Below are 25,054 nucleotides of genomic sequence, written 5' to 3'. Positions count from 1 at the left end.
CCACTAGTCCCTTTAGGAACTTCTCTTATGCTGTGCTGTCTGCATGGAATGTTCTTCCACCAAATCTTTCCGTGGCTGACACCTTCTTGTGATGCAGCTCTTGGCTTAAAAGTGACCCTCTCAGAAAAGCAGCCTTCTTTGGTCTCCCAGCAAAAAATTAGCTACTTTCTCTCCCTCGATCCCATCAGCCTGGTCTGATTCTCTGAGTAGCATTTACCACCAGCTAACATTTCTATACCTGATTTTCCCTCTATCCTCACCAGAAAATAAGCCCTATGAGAGCAGAGACCTGGTCTGTCACCTTCACTGTCATATTCCCTGTGTTTACAACAATCCCGCCACTTAGGAGCCACGTAACACTTGCTGAACGTGAATGAACTGTGTCTGAGGCATGACGGTGGCTGCACAGAGACAATTGAGAAATCCTAAATTACAGGCTGGAAAGAAAGAGAGGCACCAAGATGTCTAAGTTGGAGACCAGCTGACACCAGCTGAGATGGCCACAAAGTCATGGCGGTTGGACAAGGCATCAGAAGCTTCCCTGCAAGTGCTGGGGGAGGTGGCTCTCCTCCCGGAGCCTCGGTTTCCTCATCTACAAAGTGGGGATGATAATAATGGTACCAGCCTCATACGGTTATTTAAGTTTTTGTTTACATTGAGTTTATATTCAGCTTTTTAAATTTTATTTTTAATTGGAGTATAATTGCTTTACAATGTTGTATTAGTTTCTGCTGTACAGCAAAGTGAATCAGCTTTGTTGTTGTTGTTCAGTCGCTCAGTCATGTCTGACTCTTTGCAGCCCCATGGACTGCAGCATGCCAGGCTTCCCTGTCCTTCACCATCTCCTGGAGCTTGCTCAAACTCATGTCCGTTGACTCGATGACGTCATCCAACCATCTCATCCTCTGTTGCCCCCTTCCCCTCCTGCCCTCAATTTTTCTCAGCATCAGGGTCTTTTCCAAAGAGTATAGTTCATATAGCGATGTGTGAACAAGAGATCCTTGTAATTCTATACCACTGAGAAATCAGAGGCATTGTCCCTGAATCACATATCTTAGCCAAAGCTGATTGGACAGAGACTGATTTCTCTGATTAGTGATTTGGGAAGAAGAACTGGACACTACTTGGCTCAGCAACTTCTTTACTCTTTCTTCAAATCTGCTTGAGTCTGAGAGGGTCAAGCCATGCAGTAAGGAGCCTGTCCCTACTGGGGGCAGCTTGTGGCTTTCCAGCTATGCCAGTGGCTTGGTGGTTGAGTCCGTCTAATTGAAGGGTGGAGGTTCCCAGCACTCCCTAGGTTTGGCTGCCCACTCAAACCTAGTGTTTATCAGTAATAAAGGTTTTGATTTCTTCTCTATGTTTCTGTGAATCAGTTCCTGACTTGATAGGGAAGAGTTTCCCTGGTGGCTTAGACAGTAAAAAATCTACTTGCAATGTAGGAGACCCAGGTTTGATCTCTGGGTCGGGAAGACTCCCTGGAGAAGGGAATGGCTATCCACTCCAGTATTCTCGCCTGGAGAATTCCACGGACAGAGGAACCTGGAAGGCTACAGTCCGTGGGGTCACAAAGAGTAGGACACAACTGAAGCGACTGATGCCTTCACAATTTATTGAGCCCTATTGACTATGCCAAAGCCTTTGATTGTGTGGGTCACAATAAACTGTGGAAAATTCTGAAAGAGATGGGAATACCAGGCCACCTGACCTGCCTCCTGCAAAACCTGTATGCAGGTCAAGAAGCAACAGTTAGAACTGGACATGGAACAACAGACTGGTTCCAAACAGGAAAAGGAGTACATCAAGGCTGTATATTGCCACCCTGCTTATTTAACTTATACGCAGAGTACATCATGAGAAACGCTGGGCTGGATGAAGCACAAGCTGGAATCAAGATTGCCAGGAAAAATATCAATAACCTCAGATATGCAGATGACACCACCCTTATGGCAGAAAGTGAAGAGGAACTAAAAAGCCTCTTGATGAAAGTAAGAGAGGAGAGTGAAAAAATTGGCTTAAAGTTCAGCATTCAGAAAACTAAGATCATGGCATCTGGTCCCATCACTTCATGGTAAATAGATGGGGAAACAGTGGAAACAGTGTCAGACTTTATTTTTGGGGGCTCCAAAATCACTGCAGATGGTGACTGCAGCCATGAAATTAAAAGACGCTTACTCCTTGGAAGGAAAGTTATGACCAGCCTAGATAGCATATTAAAAAGCAAAGACATTGCTTTGCCAACAAAGGTCTGTCTAGTCAGGGCTATGGTTTTTCCAGAATGTGAGAGTTGGACTGTGAAGAAAGCTGAGTGCCGAAGAATTGATGCTTTTGAACTGTGGTGTTGGAGAAGACTCTTGAGAGTCCCTTGGACTGCAAGGAGATCCAACCAGTCCATCCTGAAGGAGATCAGTCCTGGGTGTTCATAGGATGGACTGATGTTGAAGCTGAAACTCCAATACTTTGGCCACCTCATGCGAAGAGTTGACTCATTTGAAAATACCCTGATGCTGGGAAGGATTGGGGGCAAGAGGAGAAGAGGACAACAGAGGATGAGATGGCTGGATGGCATCACCAACTCGATGGGCATGAGTTTGGGTAAACTCTGGGAGTTGGTGATGGACAGGGAGGCCTGGCGTGCTGCGATTCACGGGGTCGCAAAGAGTCAGACACGACTGAGCGACTGAACTGAACTGAGGGCTTCCTTGGTGGCTCAGCTGGTAAAGAATCTGCCTGCAATGTGGTAGACCTGGGTTCGATCCCTGGGTTGGGAAGATCCCCTGGAGGAGGGAACGGCTATTAACTCCAGTATTCTGGCCTGGAGAATTCCATGGTCTGTGTAGTCCATGGGGTCACAAAGAGTGGGACACAACTGAGCGGATTTCACTTTCACTTTCATCAAACCTCAGAAGCCTCTGTGCGTGATTCCAAATCTCAGAGATAAAATAGATTCCCACCCCCCCGACCCCGCCCCACAGCTTCTGGCTGCCTTCCATTGTAGCACTTGCCATTTTGTATGTTAACATCAATAATACACAGAAATTGTAACCTTACTTTTGTGTGTCTGTGAGCATGAAGAGAGCAAAGTTACAGGGAGTCCTGGATGATAAGCAGTATGCTGCTGCTGCTAAGTCGCTTCAGTCGTGTCCGACTCTGTGCGACCCCATAGACGGCAGCCCACCAGGCTCCGCCATCCCTGGGATTCTCTAGGCAAGAACACTGGAGTGGGTTGTCATTGCCTTCTCCAATGCATGAAAGTGAAAAGGGAAAGTGAAGTCGCTCAGTCGTGTCCGACTCTTCGAGACCCCATGGACTGCAGCCTACCAGGCTCCTCCATCCATGGGATTTTCCAGGCAAGAGTACTGGAGTGGGGTGCCATTGCCTTCTCTGCACCTTCTCACTAGTCTCAACTTTTTTTTCCCCCTTCATCTGTTTTCTTTATCTCTACCTCCTTTGCTCTTCCCTGTCAAACTCTGGATGTAAGCAGAGTTGATAGGTTAATGGATTTTTTATTCACTCAATCATTACTTATTAAGCATCTCAGTATGCCAGGTTTTATGCCAGGCTGGTTGAAAGAAAGGATTCAAGATATCACTTTTTTTACTGTGGTATTAAGAAAAAACTTTTTAAATTGAAGTATAGTTGATTTACAATGTTTCAGGTGTACAGTAAAGTGATTCAGTGATATATATATATAATATACAATATATACACTATCTATAATATAATGTATATAATAATATACAATACAATATAGGACATAATATAATGTATATAATAATATACAATACAATATAGTATATAATATACAATATATTAATAATATATTGTGTTGGAGAAGGAAATGGCAACACAATCCAGTACTCTTGCCTGGGAAATCCCATGGACAGAGGGCCTGGTGGGCTACAGTTAATGGGGTCACAAAGAGTTGAATACGACTTAGCAAACTAAACAGCAGCATTATATTGTATATTATATTATAAAATATGTGCATGTGCATGCTAAGTCACTTCAGTCATGTCCAACTCTTTGTGACCCTGTGGATTGTAGCCCACCAGGCTCCTCTGTCCATGGGATTCTCCAGGCAAGAATACTGGAGTGGGTTGCTATGCCCTCCTCCAGGGGATCTTCCCAACCCAGGGATCAAACTCGTGTCTCCTGCTTCTCCTGCATTGGCATGCAGGTTCTTTACCACTAGCGCCACCTGAGAAGCCCTATTATAAAATATATACTACATATAACATACACAACATATATAACATAATAATAATTTGTACATCATATATTATGTATCATACATTATGTAATATATACATATACAATATGTATATGCTATATGTAATATTATGTATTATATATATAATATACAATTATATATTATATATATTATATGTACTCTTTTTCAGATTATTTCCATTATAAGTTTTTACAAGATATTGAATATAGTTCCCTGTGCTATGCAATTAGTCCTTGTTATTAATCTATATCATTCTTATTTTCTTTCCCATCACTTCTCCTTCAATGTCAAGCTTTGAATATTGTCCAAAGATAATGTTTTATTAGAGTTGCCATCATTTTAAATACCTTCAGCTTCATAGACTTTAATCAAAATGCTCAAATTTCTGATTCTCCATCTCTGATCTTTTTACACATTGGTGCTGAGGTAAAACAACATTTAGTTATTTTGTTAGGGTCAGTAATGTAAGCTGCTGTAAAAGATACACACACACACACACACACACACACACACACACAAACCTAAGTAAAGCTCAGTGCCTTAATACAATTAAGTTTCATTTCTGCTCACATTGCATTCTTTTGCAGCTCTCCTCCAGTTGATGACTTGGGCATCCAGGCTCCTTTTCCTCCTTTGAGGTTACTCTCTTTAGCTCATGGTCTCCACTGCTGCTGTGGAGGGGCAACATGATCAACTGGGATGTTTTCAGGGGCCAGCCTTGAAACTTTTACCCACATTCCATTGGCCAGAATGTTGTCATATGTCCCCATCCTAACTGCAGAAGAGATTGAGATCAGTTTCTGGGCTCCCAGGATGAAGACACAGTGCAGACACTGTCTTTGCCACAGAAATATTAACTTATATTCTCTCTCCCCCCTCTCCCTGGTATCTTCCACTATTCCCACCCTCCCTTCCTTTCAGGAATACAGCTGTTTCAGTGGAAAAGCAAAAAGAAAGAAGAGTCCAGACCAAGCTTTTGAACTTCAAAAGACTTTTGAAACACATAGCTTGAGAAAAAAATCTCTTTGACTTAAAAGCCTGGTCTTTTTAATTCCCTAAGTCTCAATCCTGATGACTCAGTAATGAAATCTATACCCTGCAAAATCTAGAGGCTTTTTGCAGAATTGGAATCAGCCAGGACTAGTCTTTTGCCCTCACCCAGGAGAGGCAAATGTATTAAGGGTTGAGAAGAGAGAGGCTAACCCTGAGGAGATCAGAGCAGGAGCCTCATGTGGGTCTCTGAGGATCCCTGCCTCCTGCCTCCTCCTGGATGGAGTCCTGGGGAAGAGACAGGGAGAAGCAGCTCTGGGTCACTGTGGTATCTGATAGGAGAGGAGGTCTGTGTCTTGTCTCCTTTGCAGGGTTCCCCTCCAGCAAAGGTGGGGCTTCTCTAGTGGCTCAGCAGCAAAGAATCTGCCTGTAATGCAGGAGACTGGGTTCGATCTCTGGGTTGGGATCATCCCCTGGAGAACTGGCATCCCACTCCAGTATTCTTGCTCGGGAAATCCCATGGAGAGAGGAGCCTGGTGGGCTGCAGTCCATAGGGTCGCAAGAGTTGGACATGACTTATCGACTAAACAACAACAACAATCTCCAGCAAGGGTAGGGATGAGAGAGGTAGGGATGCCTCTTCTATGTTTACATAGCAGGGACTCGAGACAACCTCTGGGAGATTCTAAAGGCCCCGGAGCAGTGTGGGAACAGCTGAGGTTTTCCAATGCCCTTGACAAAGGTGTGAAGCTGCAGGACAGGGCCTTGCCTGGAGAGGCCCTGGGTAGATTGCTCTCTCTGTGGATCAACCACGGAGGACCAGACAGGACAGCTTAGCGGAGGCCAGCTGGCATGTTATCCACAGGCAGACAAGGACCTGGGAGAAGACACCTGAGCAAGTGCCAGAGACAATGAAGACCCAGTGTCTTGATTGACCAACAGAGGTCTAGGAGTTTATGCCCTGGGCAGAATGCAGGCTCAAGATAGTTGCCTTCTGTTTCAGAAAACAAAAAAAGTTATACTGTTTTTTTTGTTTCCTGTTCCCTATAAGATGTGTACCTTCCCAATTTAAAACACCCTAAAAAGTCCTCAAAGACAAGCTGAGGCATGGAAGAGGGGTGGGCTTGGAGTAGGGGGAAGGGGAGTTCCTTTGTCAGTAACCATTCAGTACAATCTTGATCTTGTCGTTTCACCCCTCTGGATCTCAGTTTTCTCATCTGTAAAATGAGATGTAATACTACCTGCTTCACAGACTTGTTGTGAGGATTAAATGCAAAAAAAAAAAAAAAAAAAGCCCTGGTTCAGGGCCTGGCACACATTAGGAGCTCAGTGAATATCTGAACCTTTCCTGTCTTTCCCATCTGAGGTCATTTCCAGTTTCAAAACATGATAATTCTTTGTGGGAAAGATGCATACAGGAGGCTATGTATACCAGGGCCTGGAAAATAAAATAAAGTGCCTTCCCTACTCTGTGAGGAAACAATAAAAACCAAGGACAAGGCACAAAATGGACAACGAAAAGCCAACTTGAGAGGAGGGTGGGGGGCAGGGGACAGAGTGAGGGCGGTGACGGAACTAAATGAAAAACAACCATTCAATACCCTGCTATCATCCTTCATCAAACTACAGAAATAGAAACCAGACAAACACATTATGTGAAGGGCAAAAGAGTTGGCAAGGTTCTGGCCTATAGGAAAAACCCAGGTTCAATAATGCCTCGAGCAGGGGGAGGTAGGGAAGTGAGGTCAAAGTCAGTGGTGGGGTTTGTGTCTGGTCGACTGGTTTTATAGTCCTAACGAGGCTTAAACATCACACGTTCCTTCTGCGATGAACTCAGTTTCTCATTAGGCTCCGTATCTGCTCCCAGATCAGCCAGCCACATGGCAGGAGTGGTTTCCCCTTCATCCGGCTGATGAATTATCAAGGGTATTCTCTACCTTTCTTTTTTGGGAAAGGAAAGTAGAAAACGTTCTCTTCTATTTATATCTACTCTTTTCCCTCTGATTAAAGAGATGATACAGTTTGGGGATGGACTTCAGGTCTCTATTTAGGAAGCACACGGTTAAGACAGCATTTCTAAGAGCCTCTGCTCTGCTCTGGGTCTTTATCTGGTCTTCAGGGGGATGTGAGATGTATGGTTGTGGTTCTGAATATTTTCAAGCTTGTTGGAATAGCCACATGTTTTGTGTCAAGCTGTGTGCTTGGAGCTAGGGATACACAGACATCAAGGAGAGGATTAAGAAAGCACTCGTGTTCTCAAAGAGCCTATAAATACAGAGATTTGCACCACCAGCTCCTCTGATGGTGGTCAGGAACCAGGGTACAGGGTTAACAATAACTGATATTATGATCTGTTATCTCCTATGGGCTCATAATGGCCCTGTGGCTGGGTGCTCCTGCACCCACTTACCTCTCCCAGTCTCAGTTTGAAGACCACTGACTCTAGTTCTGGCCCTCTGACCCCCAGCCCAGCACTATTACCCTCTTATCAGAGTTTTCTCCTGGTGAACACTAATGAACATCTCCTAAGCCCTGGCAGGCACCCAGGAATGTGCTCTCTTTTGATCAGAAACCACATCTTTGGAAACTCCTCATTTTGAAAGACCCAGATCAAACAACATTATCGGGAAAGCTTGTTCTGTCTCCCCCAGGCAGGGGGAGTTACATCTTCCTATAGGCTCCTATAGCTGTTGGCACATTTACTAATCATATTAATAAGGATAATAGGAGTAATAATAGTAGTAAAAAGGTCTAAGTTACTGTTTATTGAGTGTGTCTATGAGCCAGGTGTCATGCTAAGTGCTTTACATGCATTATTTAATGCTCAAAAGAATACCGGGGGAAGATACTATTATTATCCTCAGTTTACAGATTGTATCAGTGAAGAGTTGAGTTTGCACACAGAAACCTGTCCATAGTGCTTTAAGTGAATGGAAACTTATTTTGCTCAAATAACAATGGGCTAGGGCTGCTATGGCGACTCCACAGTACCATTCTTAGCATGTAGTTTTCGATTTTTGTTACTGTGGACACCAAAGGGCTGTCATTTTGCCAGTCTGTGTTCCAGGAGGGAGGAAGGATAAATGACAAAAAGCAAACGGTGAAGGGCAAAGAGCCTTTCCCTCTTGTGGTTTTTATTAGTCGAGACGGTATACTTATCCCCTATCTACACCTCTCTGACCAGAACTGTGTCACATGGCCACCCTTACCTGCCACGGAGCCTGAGAATTCTCTCTCCCTCTCTTTTTTTTTTTTTCTGGTCGGCACTGGGTCTTTGTTGCTTCACAATGGGCTTTCTCTCTAGTAGCAACAAACGTGGGACTACTCTTTATTGCAATGCTCAGGCTTCTCATTGCAGGGGTTTCTCTTCTTTTGGAGCTCGGGCTCTAGGTGCTGGGCTTCAGTAGTTGCAGTGTGTGGGCTCATTAGTTGTGGCTTGAGGCCTCTCGAGCTCTGGCTCAGTAGCTGTGGTGCACAGGTTTAGTTGCTCCATGGCATGTGGGATCTTTCCGGACTGGGGATCGAACCCATGTCTCCTGCACCGGCAGGTGGATTCTTCACCACTAGACCGTCCGGGAAGCCCTTTTTTTTTCCTTTTAAGCTAGGCAGATTTGTTTTGCTAGTAAAGAATAAGAGGAGAATGAATACTGGGTTGCTACCTGTGCTTGTCACATAAATGAAAAAACTGGGCCTTAGAGATGCTAAGGATCTTTTTTGTCCAAGATCAGATAGATGGCCATGTCAGATTCAACCCCACGTCTGATGCCAGAGTCCATGATCTTGACCACTATGAGAGATGACTTCCTTAACGTGATGCATTGCAATTGTCTTTTTATTTGTTCATCCTTTCTTCCCTAGACTGTGAGCTACTTATTTGTTTTGGTATCCCAGACTTCTGCCCATAGTTTGTTGAATAGATAAATGAATAAATGTTAGGACTTCAGTAGTTTCTGCAGCTCAAAATTCTTCCTAGGAAAATATTTTTAAATTGTCCTCTTTCTATGTAATGGTTTGTAGCCACCTGTTCGCCAACAGGTAGCTGCAGATGTATATGAAAGTAATGATCCTGGTCTCTGTGCTGGCACGGGTGCATTTGGCCACCCTATTTATAGGCTTGTGTTCTTTCCCTCCCTAAATGCTTAATGTGTGTTTACAGAGCAGGGTCGAATTTCTCTTTATTCTGCCTGGTCATACAAACATAACCATACCACATTGCTCTACTTCTTAGGGACATGCACACTACTGGAATAACAATAATTTGAGGCACAAGTAGCCCTGATCCCAAATCTTATTTTTTTTCTGGGTCATGGAGCAGCCCGGGAAGGACCTAGCATCATTTAGATTCCAGTATTAAGGTGGGTTGAGAGGGGAAAAGAATTCTTACGATACCAGTCTAGAAAGTAAGCTTTTTTTGGAAAATCAAACACTGAAGTCCCTAGGTTTTAAAAAAAAAAGCCATTGTTGTTTCATAGGGCATCAGAAAACATCCTGGTTTTCCTTCAAATTCAGAACGCTTGGTTGGACAGGATGAAGCTCCATCTGCTGTGGAGTTGCCTAACTCATCTCAAGAACAAGCTTGGATTCCCAACACAATGGCCCAACCAGCAGTATGAAGAGATGCCTAGGCTCCTCTCTCCAACCCCATGGGTCCCAGCCAGTAGCTTACTATCACTAAATGAATTAGATGATAAATATTTGCCACTTTTTAAACAGTTACTATTTGTTGGGTGCTGTGCTAAGTGCTTATTTTGTCTCGTTTAATCCTTAGAACAACACTGTCACTATTATTGTTACCTACAAACAACGCATTGAAGGCTTGGTGAAAAGACTCAATTTCCCCAACAATCACTGTACTAAAGGTTGATTTCAGGAGCCTGGTCTGCCCATCTTGATCTCTAGCAGCCTCACAAAGTCACCTTAGGAATTTAAAAAACCCAATGATGGGACTTTCCTTGTGGTCCAGTGGTTAAGACTCCACACTTCCACTGAAAGGTGCATGGGTTTGATCCCTGGTCGGGAACTAAGGGCCCACATACCTTGCAATGCAGCCAAGACAAAAATAAGACAAAATTTAAAAAAACAGTGGTAGTGATGGCGGTAGTGGTAAAGAACCTGCCTGCCAATGCAGGAGACAGAAGTGATGTGGATTTGATCCCTGGGTCAAGAAGATACCCTGGAGGAGGGCATGGGAAGCCACTTCTGTATTCTTGCCTGGAGACTCCCACGGACAGAGGAGTCTGATGGGCTACAGTTCATAGGGTTGCAAAGAGTTGGATACCACTGAAGCAACTTAGCATGCACACAATGGTAGTGATACTGATATATTCTTACTATTTATTGAGTGCTTCTCATAGGTCCATCTGTTCAAAGTTCTTAATGTGTGATAATGATAACTCATTTAAACCCTCACAATAATCCTTTTAGGAAGGTCTTAAGTTTTCAGATGAAGACATAGAAAGGCTAAGTAGCTTTTACAAAGTACCATGACTTGTGAGTGGCAGAGCTAAAACTTGACTGTTTTTATTGGTCTATAACACAGCCTAGTTAAAACAATGTGCCTGCTATGAAAACTCAGCTTCAAGACAAGGCCACCAGTCCTCCCTTGCAACCAGTCTGCCAGCTCTAATTCCCTTCAATTTAAAAATTCTTAAGTCATTGCTGGTTCAGCATCACATGGGCAGTAGGTGGTAAAGATTGGATTCAAACCTGGGTTGGTTTCTGACTTCAAAGAAGGAGTCTTTATCATTGCACTGTTCCAGCACTAACTTTTAACTTGGGTTAAACCCCAGTACAAAGGACAAGTCACAGACCTATCTGAAAAGGACTTAGAAATCATCTAACCTGGGGTTTCTCACCCTTAGCACTACTGACATTTTGGGCTGGATAACTGTTGTGGGGACTGTCCTGTTCATTGTTGGATGTTGAACAACACTCTTGGTCTCTATCCACCAGCAGCACTCCCACCCCCACCCCACCATAGGTGTAACAACCAAAAATATATTCAGATGTTGACAAATGTCCGGGGAGGGTGGGAAAGGGGCAAAATCATCCCTGGTTTCAAACCACTGATCTAAACTCTCTCCTCATTTTGCAAATAATGGAGAAGGGGTCCAAAGAGGTGAAGCAACTGGCTTAAGCTAGTTAGCAGAATCCATGTTGTTCATGCAACATCACTGTGTCCCTATAATATACAAGGCACAACATGGAACCTGCAGAAATTAGATGCTATCTTAGTCCTTACAGTCTGGTAGGAGAGAAAAGCTATTGCACAAATAGCTCTAATTGTAGGAAGCTGATAAGCAAGAAAGTGTTAAGCAGCAAGGTTCAGAGAAAGAGAAATGATCTGGTTTCCTGAGATCTGGATCTGCCAGTTTTTATCTGCGGGACTTAACCAAGGTTCTCAACACCAATGAAACAGAGTTCATATATACTCTGCTTATACCACCCGGTCCAAAACGGGTCTGCGAATTCATTGTGCAATCTGTGACGCTCTTACAGACATCAGGTATCAGTAAGATGACCAGAAATGTGATAAAACTTATGATTAAAGGCTTTCAGGACTGGGAAGAGCCCTGTAGCGGTGGCCTCATTCCTGGGCTTTCCAACTCGAGAGCCCCATTCTCTTGCGGGAGAGGGACCAAGTAAAGAGCTCTCTCCTTCAGAGCACCTCTTCCCTAGCCTGGAACCGACCCGGCCAGATGGGGGAATTCGCGGTACAACTCCGAACAGCGAGTCCCGCCAGAGGGAGTTGCTACAACGCCCTTCGGCCACTCAAGCTCCGCCCGTTCTAGGCTGTGGCCCCGCCCTCAGGGAACAGACTCCGCCCCCTCCGCCCTGGAACTCAGGAGGCGCGGTGTCTGCAGGACAATCCCTCGCCCGAGCCGGAGTTTCCCGAACTCCCTCGATCTCCACCGACCTCCCTCGGCCGCCGGGAGCGGAGGCGGCGGAGATTGCCGAGGGGCGCTGGCCCCGCCCCCTCCGCGGGCTTGGCAGCCACCGCCCCCTCTCCCCCGCCGCCCTGGCCTCCCGCGCGGGCTGGAGTCCCAGATCCCGGGCCCTCCCTCCTCCTTTCTCTCTCCCCGCCTTCCCGGTGCTGCCACAGTGGCGGGTCGGAGGATCTCGGCCAGTCAGCTCGTTCCGGCCTCGAGCCCCTCCTCCCCCCAAATAAACACCCCTCCCCAAGCCTCAGGAGCCCGGACCGCCCCCTTCCTCCCTCTGCCCGGCGTGTGGCGAGGGCCGGAGTGAGGGAGTGAGCGCGGGCCGGCGGGCCAGTTTCGTGAGTGAGCGAGGCGGGGCGCGCGGCGGGCCGGGCCGGGGGTCGCGTGTGCGCGTGGGGGCGCGAGCGAGTGCCCGTCGCGACCCGCCGGCGGCCCCGAGCCGGGGAGCCGGCCAGCGAGAGACTAGAGGCTACCGCCCGCCGCCGCCGAGGAGGGCAGCGGGCCCGCGCGCGCGCGCGCACGTACGCACGCACGCGGGGGCGGGTGCAGGCGCGCGCCCGCCTGTCGCGACAGTCGGGGCCGAGGCCCAGGGGGAGGTGGCCTGTCGCGGGTCGCCCGGCTCCCGGAGGCGAGGGGGCCTCGGGCGGATGGCGGAAGGCGCCCAGCCGCAGCAGCCGCCTCAGCTTGGGCCCGGCGCCGCTGCCCGGGGGATGAAGCGGGAGTCAGATCTGGAGCTGCCGGTGCCCGGAGGGGGAGGAGACGGAGCCGAGCCCGGCCTGAGCAAGCGGCCGCGTACCGAGGAGGCGGCGGCCGACGGCGGCGGGATGCAGGTGACCACGCGGGGCAGGCGCCCTGTTACCGTGGCGGGGTGGGGGGGCGGCGGGAGCGGCGCGGGGCTGCGGGGCTTGGAGGGCGGAGGGCTGTCCGGGGTCCCGGCTTGGAGGTGGGAGGGCGCCGGTCGGGGCCTGCGTGGAAGGTGGGGCGAGCCCCGACTTGGAAGCTAAGGGTGCAGGAGGAGCCTGGTGTGCCCTGGAGGGTCCTGATCTCTGAGGGGACGAGGGGGCACGTAGCAAGAATAGGTGTCGAGAGGAAATCGAACGTGCTTGAGATGGATTCCATTTCTTTACACCCTTCCTTAGTTCCTTGGCGGGGAGTGAAAGCCGAGAGATCCTGGTCCGTTGCCCGGAGAGCTGGGGACCGAATCGAAGACTGGGGGGCAGGGCGAGGGGAGGGGACAGTGGTGGGATATCTCCCTAAAAGAGGGACACCGCATTTGGCAGCCCTGGACACACAGCTGGGATGGAGAACGAGATCGGCATAGAAGGGAGGAGTGAAAAGCGAGAAAACTCCTCGAGAGCCCAAAGGGGATGTGGCTTAGGTTGTGGGTTAAATCAGTTACACGAGGAGTGTGAGAAGTACGAGGAGTTGGGTAGCGTTGTGGCTACACCGTGATGCTCAAGCTCATTAACTTCGTGGAGCATCTGGTGAGCCTGGAGACACAGGACCTGGCCAGTTGTATCTTAGGGCACTGACTAAATCTTTATTGTCCTGGAATATACAAGAAAATTTATAGGACTGTTAGAAGACTGGATTCTGAATTGTGGACTCAAGAAGAAGCTGGTTGGTTTGGATAGGGACTGGCAGATGTAGTGACCATGTCAGTTGACTTTGTAGTTGGGGGAAGAGCGTGAAGCCTTCCTTGATTTGATTTTAGATTTGGTCTGTTCAGAACATACTTGCTGTGAAGTGGTAGGTTTACCTACCAGCAATCTGCCCAATTCTCTTAGCATCATAGAATGTTAGAGAAGCAACCAGAGATACCATCTTTGACTGAAGTTCTTGACTTGGAGAGACTTGGAAGATTCTTCTGCAGAACAGTTTATGGGTACTCTCTGGTGAGAGAAAGTCAATAGTTTTCATCTTTTTTATTTGAGTCCCAAAATGTTTCAACCTCATTAGGTAGATGAGGAATCAAAAAATCTGGAGCAGACTAGTGACTTGCCTAGGGCCACCCAGTTAGCTGGTAGTGAAACTAGAGCTAGAAGCCTGGTCTTCTAATTCCTATTCCTGTGCTCTCTCCATTACAGCACTCTTGGAAATCTCTGCAGTGCTAAAAGACTTCCTGTGCTCTGCTCTCGCTGCTTTTCAAGGCTCTGTCTGACTTCCTGTGTTAGAGACGGAGCTGTATTTAAGCCTGGCGTGTTTGCTCTGTGCTTCTTGGTCTCCCTTGCAGAGGCCGCTCTATTACTTGTGTTGACTTGGGTAAAGTGACCCTCCTGGTGTTTATTTTTGAATTCTTTTGTTTCACTTGCCTGCTTTTGTTCTCCACTTGAACTCCCTCAGGCAGGAGGCTTGTGTGAAGCAAACGCTCTGGGCCTTGGAAAAAATATAGAGGAATATGGGGAGACTTCAGGTGAGCTGGGTTGACACTGGAAGATGAGCGAAGATTGGGTGTGGGTGCTGGTGAGCATGTCCGCTTGGTGTGTGCATATATCTGTGTCCATTTATTGTTTCTGTCAATCAGTAGTTAATAGTGAGACTCCTACTGCCTTCCCCCTCTTTCCTCCTGGGACCCATTATTTGCTGGTTGCCTTCAAATCGGCTGAGGATAGCAGTATTTGGAAATGGAGCAGTGTATAGGGACTTTGGAGTATGCAGAGGAAGCTGTGGATTAGGTCCTCTGGGTACAGATGGGCACCTTAGAACTATCCCACAGAGAATCCTTTTTTTCTCTGTGGATCTGTGGATCTTTATTTATTTTTCACTTGATGCATTATCTTAGTTGTAGTTCCAATACACCATGTCACACAGGTGTTCACCTCATGATTGGCTTAGCCCCCTGCCCGCAACAATCTGCCTGGTTCTGGGAAAATCCCTTCTTTGGGGGCTCTATTACCATAGTTGTAAAGTACAGTGTTTGTAAAGGATGATTTATAAGTTACCTCTAAAAAGATACATGAAGTTCCTTGGCTTCAAAGAACTTGGTGTCTGCAGTCTAGGTAGGGAGCCAGAATGGGTGAAAAGTTGGGGAAAAAAAAACTGTATGTATGTATATGTGTCATATATATATATGTATGTATGTATATTATGTATATATATATATTTTTTTTGGTAAGTTCCAGAGGGACAAGAGTAGGGATACCACAAGGTAGATCCTTGTCACAAGGCTTTGCAAACTTTAGAACCAAAGTATGCTGAGGATTTGTGCCATTGGAGCCAGAAGCAAAAGATGGTTGTTCTTGCTGAAATGAAATGGTCAAGGAAGGCTTTATGGAGAAGTTGAAATTTGAGGTCTAATTGGGAGTAAAGGAAAAGTAATGTTCATGAAAAGATGAAATTTAAGCCTGGGTCACCTACATTTCTAGGCCCTTCCTATCATTCTGATAATTATGATAGGATATTTAATATTCATTTAACTGATGTTTATTGAGCAGCTGCTAAGTGCCAGGCCCTGTTTTAGAGCCTAGGAAATATAGTAGTAAACAAAACAAAGACTCCGCTCTCATGGAACTAAGATTCTAATTGAAAGAGACAGACAATAAAAAAATCAACTATTATTAGGTGGTTTTAAGTTCTAAGAAGAAAAATAAAGCAGGGAAAGGGGTAAGAGTGGTGAAGAGGATGGTTAGGGAAGGTCTCTGTGATAGGTGACCTTTGGGTGACCTGAGGGAATTTGAGGGAAGGGGGTTCAGACAGAGGAACTGTGGGTGCAGAGGCATTGAGAGAGAAGTACACTTAATGTGTCTGAGAACAAGAGACCAGTGGAGCTGGAGGAGAATGTGCAGGGGCGAAGCAGTTTTAGGAAGTGATATCAGCGGTGTAGACATGTCTATAGGTTCATGTAAATAGACATTTAAAAATTCTAGAGTAGCTTGCTCTTTGATAAATGAGTTTGTCTTGAAGCACTTGGTTTTTTTTTTTTTTTATATTAGCACAAATGGCATTTCTTGGAGGTCATAGCTCCTTTTGGGAAGCCTTCCCTCCTGACAGCTTAATTCACACTAGTTAGACCCGCCTCTTGCCTCCTGTTGTATTGGTGGTTAATTATGCATCATCTTGTATTGTCTTCTCATTGTTTTATTCCTGTTTCCTTAGTGATACTGTAAGCTTCTAGAAGCCAAGAACTATATTTTCTTTGTGTTTATCCTTTATAATACCTCACAGTTTTGAGTACATAGTAAGTGCTCAATGCCTGTTAAACTGAAGTTGAAATTTTGGCTTTTTAAAATAATTAAGGGATAGAAAAAATACCATGAAATTTAGGGGTGAGAGTACTTTCAAGGAAATATCCTAACCTTTTGAGTGTCAAAGGATTAACCCATTTTTTAACAGAAGTCATTTACTGGGGTTAATTTCCCAAGACCACAGACTAAATGAAGGTACAGCTCTAAGCTGCAGATTCCAAGGCTGAACCCTGATGAGTTATAGCCACTAAGCTTTTGGGGATAAATCATTACTTCCCAGAATGGAGCAGTGGGGACATGAGAGAGTCTGCATTGCTTATGTTATAATCTTTGTACTAAGAAGGACCCCTGAGGCGGGGGGAAAGAGGGAGGGCTGCTCCTTTCTAGGCCAGTATCCAGAAGCTTTATTTGGGTGGCAGAGGAGTCGGCACATCCCTAGAAACAGTTTAGAGAACCCTCAACTACAGAATAGGAGGAAAGAGACAAATTCCACCTGAAAATTGAAACACAGCTTGAGAAATGTAGTGAGTTGTTAAAGAGGGTATTTGGAAATACTGTACTCTAACCTGGTAGAAAGTTAAGTGAGTTATTAAGAGATTTGTTTCACTTTAAGCAAGTCTGATATGTGTGAAAAACTCGGGCCTTATGAAACATACCAGGGAATGAATTCTTTTGGTCAGCTCCTGTAGTGAATATAAACAATTTGATGAGCAAAAATTCAGATTTTTGTGCAGCTTTCTAGGAACTTAGAAAATTCACCTTCATAAAGCAAGGTGCACCTTAATTATCATTTATAGCTTTCGGCAACATTCTTTATGGTAGTGAAATGTCGGAATGTGGTTATTACATGGCTAACTGACTGCTTCTGATCGTAGAATCGTAAGTCTAATATAGCTAAGTGAGTTCAGAAGTTGTTCATGTTAGTGTTTGATTCTAGTAGTAGGAGGACTTTCTGGTCTCAGGGAAGGGTTTGCAGGTAGCCTATAATTGCTTTGTAGACATTGTATTTCTTAGTTTATCTTCCCATTTGCTTGTTTCTGGGTTTCTTTCCTCCTAGGTGGAAGTCTCTTTGGACTTTGAGTGTTTGGTGCTGAAACTGAACATGGGTGCTACCATTTGAGTATACTTACCAATATGCTTACCACTTAGACTTACCAAGTGATTTCGTGAACAATCTCTCGCTAAAATTACTGAATTTTTCATTTCTGCATGTCTTTAGTCTGCTCAAGCAGACTGTAGACTGGGTGGCTTCAACACCAGAAATTTGTTTCTCACAGTTCTTGGGGCTGGAGGTCCAAGATGAAGGTGCTGGCAGATTTGGTGTCTGATGAGGGCTCTCTTCCTGGCTTACAGACAGCTGCCTTCTTGCTGTGTGCTCACATGGCCTTTTTTCCATGTATGCTAGTGGACATGAGAAAGAGAGAGAGAGAGAGAGAGAATCTCCTTTTCATAAGGGCTCTCATCATGGGGTGGTGGTGGGATCCTCCCCTCATGACCTAATCGCCTCCCAAGGGCCCCTCCTTCAATTACCATCAGATTGTGAACTTGGGCTTCAACATATTAGTTTGCAGATAGGGGTGGGGGAAGGGAACACAGACATTCAGCTCATAATACTACCAGAGTGGTAAATATTGTAGTTGGAGAAACTGAGGTAGCACAGTCATGTAAAAATGACTAATTTTTTTCCCCCAGCCTCACAAGTCAGCTTGTGAGTGTATAACTGGGAATGTCTGAGAGGCAGAAAGATCTGAATTCAAAACAGAGTTATTCTGCAGGGTGACTCAAGAGGTTATCCTGAGTTGAATTTGTCTCCTAACTTCCTCTCCCATTTTTCTAGTCACTGTCATTTTTTTTTTTTTTCTATCACACTGATATGTGAACACAACAGAAGCTAACTAGAGATTTAACTTTCATTTTGATATAAAGCAGACTGGTGCAGACAGGCCTCAAGATTACAGGGCTGAGAAAGAAATTCAGTGTACTGCTTGGTGTAAACAAGAATGTTGCTAGTGAATCTCTGATTTGACATCTCTCAGGCCATCAGTTTGGTATCAGGCTTTAATAATTTGTGGAAACAACGTGTGCTGTGCTTAGTCGCTCAGTCGTGTCCGACTCATTGCAACCCCTTGCACTGCAGCCCGCCAGACTCCTGTGTCCGTGGGGTTCTCCTGGCAAGAATACTGGAGTGGGTTGCCATGCCCTCTTCTAGGGGCTCTTCCCAACCCAGGTCTCCCACGTTGCAGGCGGATTCTTTATTAGCTGAGCCACCAGGGAACCCCAAGAATACTGAAGTGGGTAGCCTACCCCTTCTCCAGGGGAACTTTCCGACCCAGGAATCGAACTGGGGTCTCCTGCATTGCAGGTAGATTCTTGGGAAGACCAGGGAAGACCCAATAAAGCTTGTCATTTTAGTGAGTAGACTTGTTTGAATTGTTTTTTGATACACGTTTGTAAAGCTTAGTGCACATCTTTTTTTCTGGGGCTAATGTGCCCTTCCTTTAAAGACAGGAGGGAAGAGCCCTCGAGATGATGGAAAGAAACGGCAGTAACTGGAGCGTGAGCAGACAGATGGAGGCGGGATGACGAGTGTGTGTGGTGTTTAGGTGGCCCCTACGAGTATCCAGTTTCCTATTCCTTGCCCCTCCAGCCCCAATGCAAGCAGGCAGCTTACACAGCTAAGGTTTCGTTATCTAATCCATCACAGATCGGCTTGAATAAACCCATTGGCTGGCGCTGATCTAGTTAGGAGGGTAGTGCAAAGCCGCTTGAGCCAGGATTGGGGCAAATCGGATCAGAACTGCCTTGTGAATCCTGGACATATTTCTGTAATTTGGGTGGTAAAGCGGTTTGGGAAATCACTTAGGAGCCAGAGCTCACAATCAGCCTGGAGTGTTTCCACATGTTGTCCTGGGGACCCTGAGGGGAAGTGGATAGAGGATTTGACACATTTCTCTGGAGTATGGTCAGGTTGCTTGGATTGTTTGAGTCTGAACATTTTTTGGTCACTCATGCTCAGGAGTGACATTTTGGGAACATTTGGAGATTCCAGTTGTGATCACTCGATTGTGCCGTTTCTGAGTGATCCCTTCATCTGAGACTATTATGTGTGTCGCCTCTCAGTTTTTAAAGGGGAGATGTTGTTATCATTATTACCAACCTTGGTATATCATGTTTGTTATCCATACATACTTGAAGTATGATGTAGTGCAAGAAACACTATTTAGAATTTCTCATATTGGGGTTCGAATCCTGGTTCTTCCAATTGCCAGCCAACTGAAATGACCTTTGGTAAGATATTTAGCATCTGAGCTCCTGTTTACACATCTGTGAACTGGAGGAATTACTGCATCCTCTAATGAGCTGCTATAGTGACAGACTGAGATTATTTAAAATTCCCATCATGGAACCCAGCAGTAAATGTTTATTTCTTGCCTCCTTTATAACCTGCTACACAGTATTCCATGAGTTCCTGCTACACAGTATTCTACGAGTTCCTGCTCACTGCTCCATCAGCATGGAGTGGTTAGTGTGCTTCTGATTGATTAAGTGACAGAGTTGGGAGCTCCCTGAGATGCTGCTGCTGCTGCTAAGTCGCTTCAGTCGTGTCCGACTCTGTGCGACTCCATAGACGGCAGCCCACCAGGCTCTGCTGTCCCTGGGATTCTCCAGGCAAGAATACTGGAGTGGGTTGCCATTTCCTTCTCCAGTGCATGAAAGGGAAAAGTGAAAGTGAAGTCGCTCAGTCGTGTCTGACTCTTAGCGACCCCATGGGCTGTAGCCTACCCGGCTCCTCCGTCCATGGGATTTTCCAGGCAAGAGTACTGGAGTGGGGTGCCATTGCCTTCTCCAATGAGCAGTGTACTAAACTGGGAAGTCTAACTGGTTTGACGTGGGGGAAGAGGTGAATGAACCTGGTCGTGGTGGTCCTCCAGTGAGAGGAAGAGACATTCGCTTCCTTGCTGAGGACCAAAAGGGCTCCTGCATGGGGCGGGTGGACGTTTCAGGAATCTGTGGGATCTTTCCTGGGAGTATGGGTGACAGAGGCACTGGCTGTTTTGATGGCACATGGGATGCAGGAGTGAAAAGGTCGTTTGTGTTCCATATTTTATAAGGTTTGTTGGTCAAATGTATTGCATCTAATAGATGGCATTTTGTTCTCATTTTTTTTGTGGAAATTGAGCTGGAATGAATTTGTCTCTTGTGGTCTCCTTTCAGTCTCTTCAAACCCACCTTTCTGGCTATTAACATTGTTATCCATCTAAAAGAGCTTAAAATCATTTGGGAGCTTATCAGATGGATAAGGTCCATTCTCTTTTTTGGCCTGCCAGGTCCTTCTGCCCTGATTTGTGCTTTCCTTTTTAGCTTCTTTCTAGTCCATGGCAAGGGACTGGTAGCTTCCTGAGCAGACTGTGTCGTCCAGGCTCATTCATACCTCGGTGCTTTTTTTTCGGTTCTTCTGTCCGAAATTCCTGCCTCACACCTCTCATCTCATCCGTAAGGCTGTCTTCAGGAATAAGCTGGGATCCTGATTCCTCCTGGATGCCTTTTGTCTATGCTTCATCCCTCCCACATTCCTGCTGCTTTCCAGAAGGCCGTGTCCAGAGCTCTGTTTTAGGACTTTTTAGATTAACATTTGTTAAGCTGTCTGCCCCTCCCCCCTCACCGTCCCCCCCCCCCCCCCCAGACTGTGTGATCAAGGGAGCCTTTGGGATCCATAGGATCTAGCACTGCCCTGGCCTGACTAATCAAGAAACTGTCTTTCTTGTTGAACTGAACTTTGTCTTCCTGCTCCTGGGTTGGAGCCAGCAGATGGCTTTAATTATTTTTCCAGATTATCCCTGGGGGGTCTGGCCCTTGGTCTGCTCTCCAGCTCCTGCGAAGACTAGGTGTTGTGGGATTTGTGAATGGTGCCTGATCTTTCCATTGATATCAGGGTTAAAGGTGACTCTAGGGGGGGTGGAGTTTAACTGCTGAATGTGTCGGGTGGGCATGGCAACCTGACGTTAGGTTTCCTGTGCTCAGATATTAATTGAGAGCACGTGTGTATGTATAAAAAGTGCCTTTGTGACTGAGGAACTAGAAGAACCACAGGAGGACAGGGCAATTAGAGCTAACCTGTTCCGGTTCATTGGAGCAGTCTGTTGACCTGCCGTTCAATGGCGGCGCTGCTGAGAGCTTCTGGAGTGCTGTGGTTCAGATGTATTACCACCACTTGGGACTAAGCCTGTTTGATCAACTATGGACCTTCACCTTTCCCTTCTCAACCATTGAATTTCATAAGCTCTTACAGCTTGTTTTTATGGATGCAGAAAAATACCTGAGATATCAGTGCACACTCTTTTTCAGATGGTTCATTGGATATGTTTGAAAACAAGGAAACTTAATACAGTTCTTGTAAATCTCAGCTTTGGAGACAGGTTCATAGAAGTATTTTGCAGGAATCTTCTCTCTCTGGCCCTCGTCATACCCACCTCCTTCCCTTCGTCCTCTGATTTGGGCTCCTATTAATCTTCACCTGTTCTCCAGCCTCAAGACTCCCCTTGCCAGTTTAGTTGGGGCCTCTTTAAAGGCGAAATGGGCATACTTTATAGTGCTTCTGGCTGTTCAGATGCTGGGTGAATAAAGCAGATTCTAAAATGGGAATGAGAGCGAGAGCAAGCAGTTATATCACTTCCTTCTGACGTGTTCTGCACATACGTGGCATCTAGAAATTTCAGTTGAGAATTTAAGACACAGCACACATGATAAATACCGCTTATGAAGTAGATGACAGTTTTGAATTGCCAAATGATAATGGTTGAGTAACTGCTTAAAAACCTATTTTCCCAAGGGTGGAAACCGAGCCTTTGAAGTTTAGGCTTCCACATGGGTGTGTTCAGCCACAATTCTCAGGTTTTTTAGGGACCTAAGTCCCCAGATAATGTTCCGGTATGTGGGATTTTTCCCGCGGAGAGGTTGGTTCCCTGGTTTCTCCTTTGCCAAGGGAAAGAGATTTTGCTCTGAGCACTGGGTATTTTTTTCCAGGCATGTGGTTTCTGAGGAGGCACACTGTTTACTTTTCTTCAGGGCTGCATCGATTTTGTCAGATCCTAATTGTAAATACCACAAGCAAAGCATGATTTACTGTAAGGGGTGGGCAGAGGGGTACCCGTGGAACTCTCTCAGCTCTGGGGTTGGGGGCGGGGAGCAGGAGCCACGCCGGTAGGACTAGAGGAACTGCAGACATGGTCTGAGGGCACTGTGGGGTTTGCGTGTGGGCCCCAGTCGCAGCTTGAGTTGGAACACTTTTGAAGCCGAGGCTCACGGGAAGTTCTTCCAATTGCTTTATTTTGAGCAGCTTTTTCCTCCGTGCTTTGGCAGCTGTGTGGAGGAGGGGGCGTTAGCTGCTGTCAGCCAGGATGGTTTCCAGAGCAGACCCGTATGGATTTCATTTAGGCATTTATTTCAGGGGTATGTGGCTTGTCGGGAGTCAAGAGGACTTTGGTTCCATTTTCCTGGAAGTTGGTGGGCTTCTGTGAGCTGCTCTGTTTATCTTGGACAGGGAGGCAAGTAGAAAAGCGGCTGCACAGTTAGCCCTTGTTGCAGGAGCTTCGTTTCGTAGGTCATCCTCTTGGGGATGTTTGTACAGTCATATTTACAGCCTTAAGATTTTCTTTGCCTCTCCCCTCCCCCCTTTTTCCTTCTGCAGTTTAGTGCTCCATAAAAATTCTGAGGAAGGTGGGTAATAATTTAGGGTGTTATTGTTTAGTCGCTAAGTCGTGACCAACTCTCTGCGGCCCCATGGACCGTAGCCCACCAGGGTCCTCTGTCGATGATAATCTCCAGGCAAGAATCCTGGGCTGGGTTGCCATTTCCTTCCCTAGAGGATCTTCCTAACCCAGGGCTCAGACTCGTGGCTCCTACATTGGCAGGTAGATTCTTTACCACTAAGACACCAGAGAATTTGGGATAGAAGACAAGAATTGTTTGGCTCCCTACCCCACCTCCTTTTCTTGCCCAGCCCTCCCCCACCCCATCCTTTGCAAAAGAATCTGCAAAAGAGGTCGCTTATCCCTTAGTCAGACTGACGGGTCCCCTGATCCACCTGAATCTATGGCTTTCACAGCTTTCACATGCTATTGCTTGGTTTCCAGGGGGTGGGGTAGTAGGATCGTGATTTCAAAGCAAGAACTGGCAAAATGGGAAGGTGTTTTCGTGGTGGCTCCCAGAACCTACAAAGCTGAGCTCATGGGCTTGCACCTCATATGAACTTCCAGGAACACTGTCAGTGGCTGGCATGATGGCCTTGGGGACTTTGTTGGCGCTTCAGGAAGTCTCCACAATGGCAGTCTCTCACAGTGGGAACATTGGCAAAGCTAAGGGGAGTTGGTAACGCTTGTTTTGAAAATGTGACTGGTCTTAGACTGCCTGTCTCAGTGAGAGAGGAGGAGGTGGCCTTGTCTGAAGATGAGAGAGTCGTGCTCTACGCCTGTCACTTAGGTGGCCCGTCTCCCGTTTGTGTTTGCTGTCTCACATCCAGATTTTATGGCGTATTTTGTATGTTGCATTTACACTTGAAGCCATAGTCTGACTTTGAGTAAATCTGTGATTTTTAGTAAACTGATTTAGCTAATCTTGGTATCATCCTGGACTTTGAAGTGATGCTGGTCATATTTACCAATAAAAGGTCTGTGTCAGGGCTTAGAAGTTGCTGTTTCTGTTGGTGGCCTCCTCCCCTCCCTAGCTGCCACTCGTGCATTAGCGACTCATCTTTTGTCCCTGCACTTTGTGTTACAGGTCTTTAGCTGCTTGTTGTGGTACTAAATAGATCTTTCTGCTGCAGCATTTTGGCTCTGAGCTGACTGTGTTTTACAGTGTTGGAGATCAGTTGGCTAACTGGCATGTGGTGTCCACAAAGCAGAAGCCTTTCAAAGAGATACTTACCACGGACCATTCGTGATTTTTGTCATTTGTGTAAAAATGCTGTGATTAACCCACACCCATGTGTCCATGTGGGTATGCAGTCTTCCTTTATGCTTACTTGGCACTGCTCTCTCTAGCAATAGTTTGGATTAAGTGTTCCCCAGGAGGCTTTGCATTTTAATCCTTGGAAGACTGTTTCAAGAAACCTTTACATTTGATTTTCTTGAGGTTGGTGTAGGGGATCATTCACTCTTACTGAACTTTAGCTTCACTATGAAATGTTTTCTGCAGTGTTCATTTTAGGCAAATAGTAAATATTTCTTTGGTTTTACAGTATCCCAGAGTTTGAAGAAACCTAAAAAAATAGATTGGTCTAGCATCCTGTTTTAAGCAAGGAAATGGTCTAATTCATATTATCCCAAGCCGTTTTTTTATTGATTGTCCTTTGAGAAATGATAATTGGTGTCATTCTGACAAACACACACACAAAGTCACATAACTTTGGAACAGAGTTAAACAAAATTTAAGCTATCTCATTTTGCTTTTCATAAGCAGATGTTGTGACTCTAAATTTATAGAAACATGTTCAGTGAAGCATCTTCTTCTCTTCTCTCTTCCCCTTGTTATTTTCTTGTATTCCACCCCCTTTCTTTTTACACAAACACTAGTATACTCCATACATTCTTTTTGCACCTTGCTTTACTCTATCATGACTTCCCTGGTGGCTCAGATGGTAAAGCATCTGCCTACAGTGCGAGAGACCCAGGTTCAATCCCTGGGTCGGGAAGATCTCCTGGAGAAGGAAATGG

General features: G+C 45.9%; 1 protein-coding gene across 24 annotated transcripts in view; it reads left to right on the top strand.

The window, feature by feature from the left end:
• Nucleotides 1-12,438: 12,438 nt before the first annotated feature.
• Nucleotides 12,439-25,054, top strand: part of RBFOX2 (RNA binding fox-1 homolog 2) — a 289,290-nt gene continuing 276,674 nt past the window's right edge. For all 24 annotated transcript variants that reach the window (XR_014083844.1, XM_081597018.1, XM_081597017.1 and 21 more), the window contains exon 1: nt 12,439-12,989. Coding sequence is in view for 18 of the 24 variants with exons in the window: in XM_081597018.1 (XP_081453144.1) it covers nt 12,807-12,989 (183 nt within the window). In the remaining 6 variants the exon portion in view is untranslated. The remainder of the gene's footprint in view (nt 12,990-25,054) is intronic.

This window comes from Giraffa tippelskirchi, chromosome 4 (assembly GCF_054371585.1).
Source record: "Giraffa tippelskirchi isolate mGirTip1 chromosome 4, T2T-mGirTip1v1.2.pri, whole genome shotgun sequence".
NCBI lineage: Eukaryota > Metazoa > Chordata > Mammalia > Artiodactyla > Giraffidae > Giraffa > Giraffa tippelskirchi.
This window is presented reverse-complemented; position numbering and strand designations above follow the sequence as displayed.